Genomic DNA, 9,491 nt, shown 5'->3' on the forward strand with positions numbered 1-9,491 from the left:
CAGAAGGATTTGAGGTTGGTGGGAACATTGCCGATACCAGTACATATGCAGGACAAACAAGTACTCATGGAGATGATGAACAGATGTTAGGTCGTGGACGTAGAGTAATCAGGAGACCACCGTGTGGCACTGGGGGGAATCGTTACCGTCGACATTAACTATTTATTTAGATATGCACAATTACTTTCATCGTATTGTTGTATGTTTTTCAATTTTTTTATTTTAATTACAAGTTGTTGCTGCAACATATTTATAGTAATGAAAGTACATAAGTGTAATTGCTAAATGAAGTCAAATAAGTCAACAAACTACATATTAAAAAATCTTCATAACAATACAACACTGAATTATCATAACAATTAAATATTAAATTGTAAAATATAAGTCACAAACATAATTATTTGGCACCATAAGTCGATCTTCTCACCTGCACCTACTTGTAATGAACAAGAATTATTAATAAACAAAAATTTGTAATTACATTCATATCTTCACATGTTATGGTTTAAAAATAAGGTATAATACGTTATTGTATATCTTTTACCTCCCACGTTGCCTCTCCCTCGTTGATGGCTGATCCATCTCGTTTCTTATGCATGTCGTGCGATCTCTACCAGCCTGCCTCCTTTGTCGACGAACACCATTGTGTTGTAATTGGAATGTAGGTTCATCCCAATATTGTTCATCATGAATAGGGTAGAATCTTGCATCGTATGTGTTCACGTATTCGCTCAATGTAAACCATGGTTGTAAAAGTTGTGCGAGATTCAAACCAAACCATTTCGCTGCACATATAACATGTGAACAAGGAATTCCAAAAATTGTGAATTTACCACATGTGCATTCACGCGTAGAAATGTTCACAGCTTGTACGTGATGTTGACGACCCGGTCTTCCTCCTGTCGCAACGGATGCTGTTTTTTCCCTTTGGTCAAATTTTACCACTCGATGTTCAATTGACTTTTTTTGACCAAATATCAAATTTAGAATATGCATAGTCGGTCCATGGTTGATTTTTTTCCAACATCTTATCACTTCGCGCTTGCCGTTGAATGAAATAGTGTACGCAACGCTGTAAGGTCAGCTCCACTATTGCAGTTATTGGAAGACGTCGCACCCCTTTCAACACACCATTAGTACACTCAGACATGTTCGTCGTCATTATCCCTCGTCTCCATCCACCATCATGAGCCAATGACCATTTTTCTTTTCGAATGTTTGACAAATACGTGAAAGCTGCTGCATTCTTTGTCCTAATTGCCTCCATTGTCGCATTAAATTTTGCTACTTGGTGTTATATCCCTGCTTCCCAACATAAGTCTTTTAAATGAATGTTTTTGAACTTCCAGTTGAAATAAGAGCAAACATGCCTCAAACAGAAACGATGAACACCACGAGGAGGCTTGAAGTCAAGGAGATCTTGAACTGCACTTGTTATACCCGCATGTCTATCAGATATAAGGCACACACCACTACACCCTCTGCTAACATGTCGTGCAACATTACCGAGGAACCAATGCCAAGACTCGTAATTTTCTTCGTCAACAAGCGCAAAGGCTAGCGGCAAAATCTTGTTATTGGCATCCAATGTTACTGCAATGAGTCGTTTGTGCTTATATTTGGTGTACATATGGGTACCGTCTACACTGATTACGTTGCGACAATGTCGAAAACCATCTATACATGGTCTGAATGCCCAAAACACAAAGTTCAAGACTTTATGTGGATGGTCATACGGTCGAAGATGCTTCCATTCTACAACAGTTACTGGATTGTACTTCGACAAAGCTCCCATATATTTAGGAAGCAAAGTTACAGAGCTTTCCCATGTGCCATATACTACCTCCACCGCGCGTTTCAAACTCTGCCATGCCTTATCATACGATATATCATACCCATCTTTTTCTTTAATACTTTCTCGCACATATTTGATTTCGTATGCAAGATCACAACGCACGATTCCCAAAAGTGTACTGGCTATCATGTTTACGTCAAGGTTGTGGTGATCTATACCGACTTGGGTAGACATGCATGTGTGATCATCACCATATTTTGTGATCATGAAGTAGCCTAAACTTTTTTTCAACGATGCTAGAAGTCCCCACCCACAATTGATACCTTCGGACCAGTTCTTGCATTTGACCTTCCAAATTGTCGGAGAATTTTGGACAACGATATATTCACGTCTCAAAACCCGAACTGAAAAATCCTTCACTGAAGCTATTAAATCGTTTTTGCTCTTAAATACCATTTTTACACCGAGCTCTGGCCTTTCAGGATTGCAAAAGTTTGTTCGAGATGCAGAAGGAATACCAAATGAATCTGGAATTTGTTCGTCGTAGACTTCATTGAAAAATTGGGGAATATCACGTAAATGTTGCTCCGGTGCAATAGGAATGTTCTCTGTCACTGTTGCTCCAGACATTAACACACGCGCCGATGTCCCTTCATTTGCATTGTCAACATGATGATCATCTTCTCTGTCACTTGATGTAGCATACAAATCATCATCGCTATTCATGACATGATGCGAACTGCCCCCAAATAAATAATCTTGCTCAGGCATGTGTTCTGTAATTGGGGTTGGAATATTTGCATCCATAGTACAACTATCAAAATGTCTAACATTTGTGGTATTATCCTCATCAGCCCATGAATTTAAATCCAATTGGCCTGTTCTAGTAGAACCCCATGCGACATCAACTCTTGATGGACCCGTGATAGGATGATCCCAACCCTCTGAAGTAAAATCCCATTCTCGTCTTGTATTCATCCCTCATGCATAGTCTTCTTCAGTGTGAGCCGTGATATGGTGATCCCAAGGACCAGTGTCGATCCCAGAGTATGTATGAGCTGACTGTTCATCGACGTGATACATAGAAGGTCCCGCTTCATTCAAACCTACTGTTCCCAAACCTTGCGTTATTACTGGCATGACTGCATCAAAATCGTAATCACTTACGTTCTGTAACACGGCGATGAATCAACATACAAGTACATGCAATCCAGTGTCAGCAACTCAAACATAAATTGTAGACTATCATCATCTGTGATATAGACATGCTCTTCAATGTAACGAGCCGACGAGCTATAACAATATTTCGTTGACAACTTGATGCAGAATTTTGATGGGTCGATCTCCAACTTGCGATGCACATAATTCACCAATTGAGAAAATGTAGTAGACCGAGAGATTTTAATGGGCCTTGTCGCGGGGATACTATATCCAACCCTACCATCTTCAATAATGACATAGCCACCTACGTACAGTAAGGCTCTCACAGTATCCATGTCTGCACCAAAAACTATGGCATAATGTATACAATCATAACAAAATTTAATTATGTGTTTCTTGTATATATATTAAAATAAATATTTTATATTAGATAAAATTTCAAGAATCATTTACAAGATAATAATAATTATTATTATTAAAATATATATTGTTAAATCAATATAATTAAAATTTATATTTAGTAAGACCAATGTTTGTTTTTTATAATAATAAAAAATTGTTATGACTTATATTAAAATTTAGATTTTGAAACATGTGTAATTAGAATTTTCAAATATATTAATTTCTTATATTAACAATTTTAACAATTAAGAGTATAAAAAAAATTAAAAAGAATAAAAAAAAACATATTAAACAGAAACAAATGACAAATTTACAAGATAAATTTATATTTTTCAAAATTGTTTTACTATATATAAAATTTTTGTTATATAATGATACAGACCACCACGAGATTTTTTTAATAATAATTTCTTTCTGTAAATTGAAATTGACAAACCATAAAAACCCTAATTTCTCAAATATACCTTTTGATTATTATAAAATGACGTCCTATTCTTTTCGTGAAAGATTTTACATTTAAATATCATAAATTCCTTTTCTGTCGGCTTTTTTATGGCTTCTTAACTATGATTATTATATATATATTTTTTATAAAATAAAAAGATTTTTAAAATGTAAGAAATTATTGAAATTACCTTTTCAAATGTCGTTGTACGGAATTTGTAATTAAATCAGCTACCAGAGTTTAATATCTGCAATAAATTACAAACATTATCAGATATAATATACATAAAAATATTCAATATAGAAAGAAAAAAAGATATTCGACTTAGACTCGGCGTAATTCTCCCAAATTCTGATACTCAGCACAATTCTTCCAAATCAAATTCTGAATTACCGAGACTCGGCGCAATTCTCTAAAATTCTGACATTCGACAGAAAACTATCAAATCAAATTAGGAATTCCGATAATCACACGATCGACGCAATTTATAAAGGGAGGAGAATCACGGATTCTTTATAACTAACAAAAAATACCACGGAGTGAAGAAAAAAATGCTGCGCAAGAAGAATGCCGAAAGCTTGAGCCGAAGAACTGATGAATTCGCCAAATACTCGGTGCAATTTTATTACATATTTTTCAAAAAAATTTTGTATATAACCACACAAATAAATTTCACAATACAAATTAATATAATTTACTTATATTAAACTAAAAACTATTTCATATATAATTATTTTAATAAACGTAACAAAATACTTTATAATTTCATTAATATTAAGTACACTAATATTAACTCATTCTTATATTAAATTAAATTATTTATATTAAAAATACTAACCTTGAAATATTTTCAAAAATCAAAAAATCATATTTATTATTTTTTTAATATTCAAACTATTTTTTAATATCGCGATTAATATTAAAAATATACAATTTAACTAAATTATACTTAATCATATAATGTTAATGAACAAAATTATAATTACATTAATATAATATAAATAATACAAACAAAATATTAAAAAAATTAATTACATTACCTTCTCAGACGTAATTATACGGAACTTGTAATAATATCAACGAACGATGCTAATATCTGAAACATTACCTCTTCGTATCTCTTCAAATGAAATGGATGATAAAATCAACAAATAATATTAATATATGATCGAAGTAGAAAAGATGGATTTTGCGCATATAAATCGGATGAAAGAAATAAGATGCNAGACACGGATTGGACACGGATTCTTAGAATCCGTGCCAACCTGCCACGAATTCTAGAATCCGTTTTTTTTTCAACAAATAAAAAATCTGAATCCGGGACAGTAAGTCCCGGATTGTACTACTTTTACAAATTCTCCAAACTTGCCATATTTTTACAATGCTTTAATTAATTTATAATATTTTTTTAAAAAAACCCATTAATCAAGATTCAAAATCAAGTCAATAATTCTAGTATATTTGGACATAACAAGACACTCACGACAAAATGACATTTGTCAGATTTAATACATTATTGTTTTTTTTTTGACTCTATAGGTGTTGCATCATTACTCATTATTCATCCCTTCTGAGACTTTGTAAAAACATTTAAGAATAAAATTTGTATTTTTTGTAAGATGAATAATTTTGAACGAGAGTTGAGACAGAGTAAATGACAGTTTATTTAATTGAATGCATTTTTTAAAGATTATTATAACTCTATGTCAAATACTATGGCAAGCAGTTTCGGCGAGCGGTTTGAAAAAATGACATTTTATTTATGATTATTATTTTTTGAAGGATCGGGTTCACACCTGCTAAGGTGCTTCAAACACTAAATTCTCCATGAGCTTCAATAGCTCGTGTTCTAAGAATGTATACATCGATAGATTAAATCGAGTTTGGTTACAAACCAAGCGGAAAATACTTGAAGTAATCCTTCGTTAAGAAAACTGATTGGTTTTATATTTTATGCAACTGAATAACTGAAAATTATACTAGATCAGTTCTTGCATATATCAGTTCAGTTATGGTGAAAACTGAACTGACGGATGTTCTAACTGATCAAATCAGTTTGAAAAAAATAGTTAAATAGTTAAATACACAAGATATGTTTATGGATGTTCGGAGACTTCAACTGCTCCTACGTCACTCCTTCTATCTCCTCGGGTAGGATACACTAGAAGACTTTGATTTATACAAAGCCACTCATCTTAGGACTTACTCTACTGCCTAACTGAACTCCTAGCCTAAACTGAAGGTATTACCTTCCAGCCAACACTAGTTTAACATCTGTGTATCAAAGACTATATACACAAGTTTTACGTGTTTGTGCAAGACTCAGTTAGCTATTCAATAAGCTCAACTCTCTGTATTTGTGAGTGACTGTGTGTGCGTGTGTGAGAACTAAACAATGAATACCACACGAAGATGTTCTCACACACTGAGGGAAATAGACTTCTAAACTAATCTGATATAACTTTGTAGTGATCTCTCTGGGCTTGAATGCTTCTAGTAAGCTGATATCATGAATTCAGCGTGCCTTTTCTTCTTCAAACATTTATGTTCTGAATGATGTTGGTCTTCACTGATCTTCTATTTATAGGAGGGAAACTGATCGTACAGTGAGACTCAATAATTGTATCCATTGCAGCTTGAATGCTTTCTTTGAAATTTGTGTCTCGACTTTTCTGACAGCTATGCTGGAACATTTTGTCTTTAAGTGTTACTGCAACATCCATTATTGTACCTTGATCGTACAGTTGCTTTTGTATTGTTGTGCGTAGCTGGAATCCACTTGGATAAGCTTGTCTTGATCTGCAACTTATTGATTTTTAACTGATGCTCCTAATTGGTCACTTGAACTGATATTCAGTTGGGCTGGTGAAATCAATTGACTCGTCATTTGAACTGATTTCACTCTTTCAATTGAACTGGTCAGTTGAACACTTCATCAGCTGGCCGGGCTTCTGAAGGTCTTCTGCTGAAACCACGTATCAGTTGGACAACTAAATAACTGAGAAATGGTAGATTAGTTTTTGCATTCTTCAGTTCAGTTATGGTGACAACTGAACTGACAGATACTCTAACTGATCAAAAAATTTTGAAAATAGCAGTTAATCAGTTAAATACACAAGATATGTTTATGAATGTTCGAAGACTTCAACTGCTCCTACGTCACCCTTTCTACCACCACGGGTAGGATCCACTAGAAGACTTCGATCTATACAATACTTTGTACAAACCCACTCAGCTAGGACTTACACTACCGTCTAAACTGAACTCCTAGCTACGACTGAAGGCAGCACCTTCCAGCCAACATTTCTTTAACGTCTATATGTCAAAGACTACATACACAAGTTTAACGTCTTTGTGCAAGACGGTATTTGGGTGGTTGAGAGAGTTTGTGTGTGAGAAATGAACAAGGATGTTCTCACACACTGAGAGAGATAGGTTTCTATACTAGGCTGATAACATGTTGAAGTGTTCCTCTGGGCTGATTGCTTCTGAAAGTTGATTTGCGATGTATGTGCCCTTTCTTTTCTCTTCTTCTTCTTCTTCTTGAGTCCTCACCGATCTTCTCTTTATATAGGCGGGAAAGACTGATTGTACAGAGAGACTCATTTATTATATCCCTTGCATCTTGAATTCGTTTCTTGGACTTTGTGTTTCGACTTTACAACTGTCCTTCTGAAACATTTTTTTCTTTAATGCTCTGATGCAACGTCCATTATTGTCCTTTGAATGGAGAAAGGCTTTGTACCTTCACGCATATCTAGAATCCACTGAAAGAGTTTGTCTTCATCTAAAACTGAAAGATTCTGACTGATGCTTAAGACTCGTCAGCTGAACTGATCTTCAGTTGGGCTGGAGAAATCATTTGACTCGTCAATTGAACTGATTTCACTCTCGTTCAGTTGAATTGATCAGCTGGGTTGCTTCATCAGTTGAACACTCCTTCGGCTGGCCAGGCTTCTGAGGTTTTCCTGCTGAACCACCTATCAACTGGACAATCAGCTGGTCTGCTTAATTGATGTAACAGTTAGACTGATTCAGTTTGTGCGATCAGTTGGGTCTTCAATTTGTGATGTAGATAGCTCGTGACTGATCCTAGCTTCTGCACACTAAGGTAAATTATTAGTAACACAAATTAACAAGTTTTGTTAACATCAAAATCAAGATTGCGAACTTGAAAAGTTCCAACAATCTCCCTCTTTTTGATGATCACAAAACTTGAGCAGTTAAACACAATATATTCAGTTCAAGGGTTAGTAAATTCAAACATCGTTAAAAGCTCCCCCTCAAGAACTGAATTAAAGAAGTTTTGAAAACCATTTAAAAAAAAAATCCCCCTCCAAAACTGAAAAAAAAAAAAAAAAAAAAANAATTTCTTTGTATTTACATCTGAGTACATACATCAGTTGAAAAGCAAAAATTGCTACAACAATAGCATAATTTAAACAACATCAGATATCAGTTGGTTTATGCGACAGAACTAGATATACCATCAACTGGTTGCTTGACTGCTTGAAATGCTGCACCGGTTGTGAATTCAATTTGCTAGAAAAACGAGTTAAGCTGCTTTGAACTTGACCTCTGTGCTTACTCAACTGATCGAGCAGACTCTGACTAGGCTCACGTGGAGTTCAGTTGGTGATTAAATCGACCAACATCCCAACATGGATGAGTTTCATCTGAAGAACAGCTGACCTGGTGGGCTTGCAACTGAAATCTTGTTCAGCGAGCAGTTTAGCTGTGCATCTTTGCGGATTATTCACAATCCGCTGCAGGCTGATTAAAACTCCAAAGCTAAGAGTCTAGAGAAGTGGCTACAACGTTAGTTGAAGAACCAATCCTCTCAACTCTTTGCTAAAGAGCAACATATAAATATTTTCAAATAGTTTTAAAAATTGTATGAAATACTTTTAAATAGCTTTTAACACTATTTAAAGTAACAAATTTTAAAACACAGTTTTCTTCAAATGTTCTTTTTAGAACAACCCGCTCTGATACCAATTAAAGGATCGAGTGTGCTAGTGCCTTCGAAGGCATTTCGAACATTATATTCTTCAATGAGCTGCAATAGCTTGTGTTCTAAGAATGTTAACACTGATAAATTAAATCGAGTTACATCGCAAACTGAAGACCCAACTGATCGCACAAACTGAATCAGTCTAAATGTTACATCAATTAAGCAGTCCAGCTGATTGTCCAGTTGATAGGTGGTTCAGCAAGAGAACCTCAGAAACCTGGCCAGCCGAAGGAGTGTTCAACTGATGAAAAAACCCAGCTGATCAATTCAAATGAACGAGAGTGAAATAAGTTCAACTGACGGGTCAATTGATTTCACCAGCCCAACTCAAGATCAGTCAGCTGACCAGTCTGAAGCACCAGTTAGAATCTTTCAGTTGTAGATGAAGACAAACTCTTTCAATGGATTCCGGCTATACGTGAAGGTACAAAGCCTTTGTCCATTCAAAGGACAATAATGGACGTTGCATCATAACATTAAAGACAAAATGTTTACGTGGAACCAAGACCCATACGTGGTGTCATAGACACTTACTTTGGGCATCAACCATTCTTTGATGGGTGCTTCTGGGGGTCAAGATGGTGACTAAAATCAATCGTTTTTAAGAGGCAACCCAAACTTTTGTTGTTTTTATTTTATTTTAATTGTGTTTTATTTTTATTTTTATTTTTTAT

The 9,491-nt window shown here is 34.9% G+C and overlaps 2 protein-coding genes across 4 annotated transcripts in view; one reads left to right on the forward strand and one right to left on the reverse strand.

Annotated features, from left to right (window-relative positions):
• LOC140991820 (serine/threonine-protein phosphatase 7 long form homolog) overlaps positions 1 to 158 on the forward strand; it is a 2,576-nt gene extending 2,418 nt beyond the window's left edge. Inside the window, exon 6 of the mRNA XM_073461985.1 lies at positions 4 to 158. Within this exon, the coding sequence (XP_073318086.1) occupies positions 4 to 158 (155 nt within the window). The remainder of the gene's footprint in view (positions 1 to 3) is intronic.
• A 327-nt stretch (positions 159 to 485) lies between these two features.
• LOC140991015 (uncharacterized) lies at positions 486 to 4,905 on the reverse strand. 3 transcript variants are annotated; one of them, XM_073460918.1, is made up of 4 exons: positions 4,844 to 4,905; positions 4,128 to 4,223; positions 3,994 to 4,050; positions 486 to 3,293 (listed from the first exon to the last, which is right to left on the reverse strand). In XM_073460918.1, the coding sequence occupies exon 4, from the start codon at positions 2,771 to 2,773 to the stop codon at positions 1,295 to 1,297; it is 1,479 nt and encodes a 492-aa protein (XP_073317019.1). In that variant the 5' UTR covers positions 2,774 to 3,293; positions 3,994 to 4,050; positions 4,128 to 4,223; positions 4,844 to 4,905; the 3' UTR covers positions 486 to 1,294. The 3 variants fall into 3 exon arrangements, with proteins under 3 accessions (XP_073317019.1, XP_073317018.1, XP_073317021.1); XM_073460917.1 differs by lacking the exon at positions 4,128 to 4,223 and having other exon boundaries at positions 4,844 to 4,904; XM_073460920.1 differs by lacking the exon at positions 4,844 to 4,905 and having other exon boundaries at positions 4,134 to 4,430.
• Between the last annotated feature and the right edge of the window lie 4,586 nt (positions 4,906 to 9,491).

This window comes from Primulina huaijiensis, chromosome 13 (assembly GCF_012295235.1).
Source record: "Primulina huaijiensis isolate GDHJ02 chromosome 13, ASM1229523v2, whole genome shotgun sequence".
In the NCBI taxonomy this organism is placed as follows: domain Eukaryota; kingdom Viridiplantae; phylum Streptophyta; class Magnoliopsida; order Lamiales; family Gesneriaceae; genus Primulina; species Primulina huaijiensis.

Coding starts and splice junctions, on each gene's coding strand:
- LOC140991015 (XM_073460918.1), bottom strand. CDS start 2,773: ATGAATACAAGACGAGAATGGGATTTTACTTCAGAGGGTTGGGATCAT.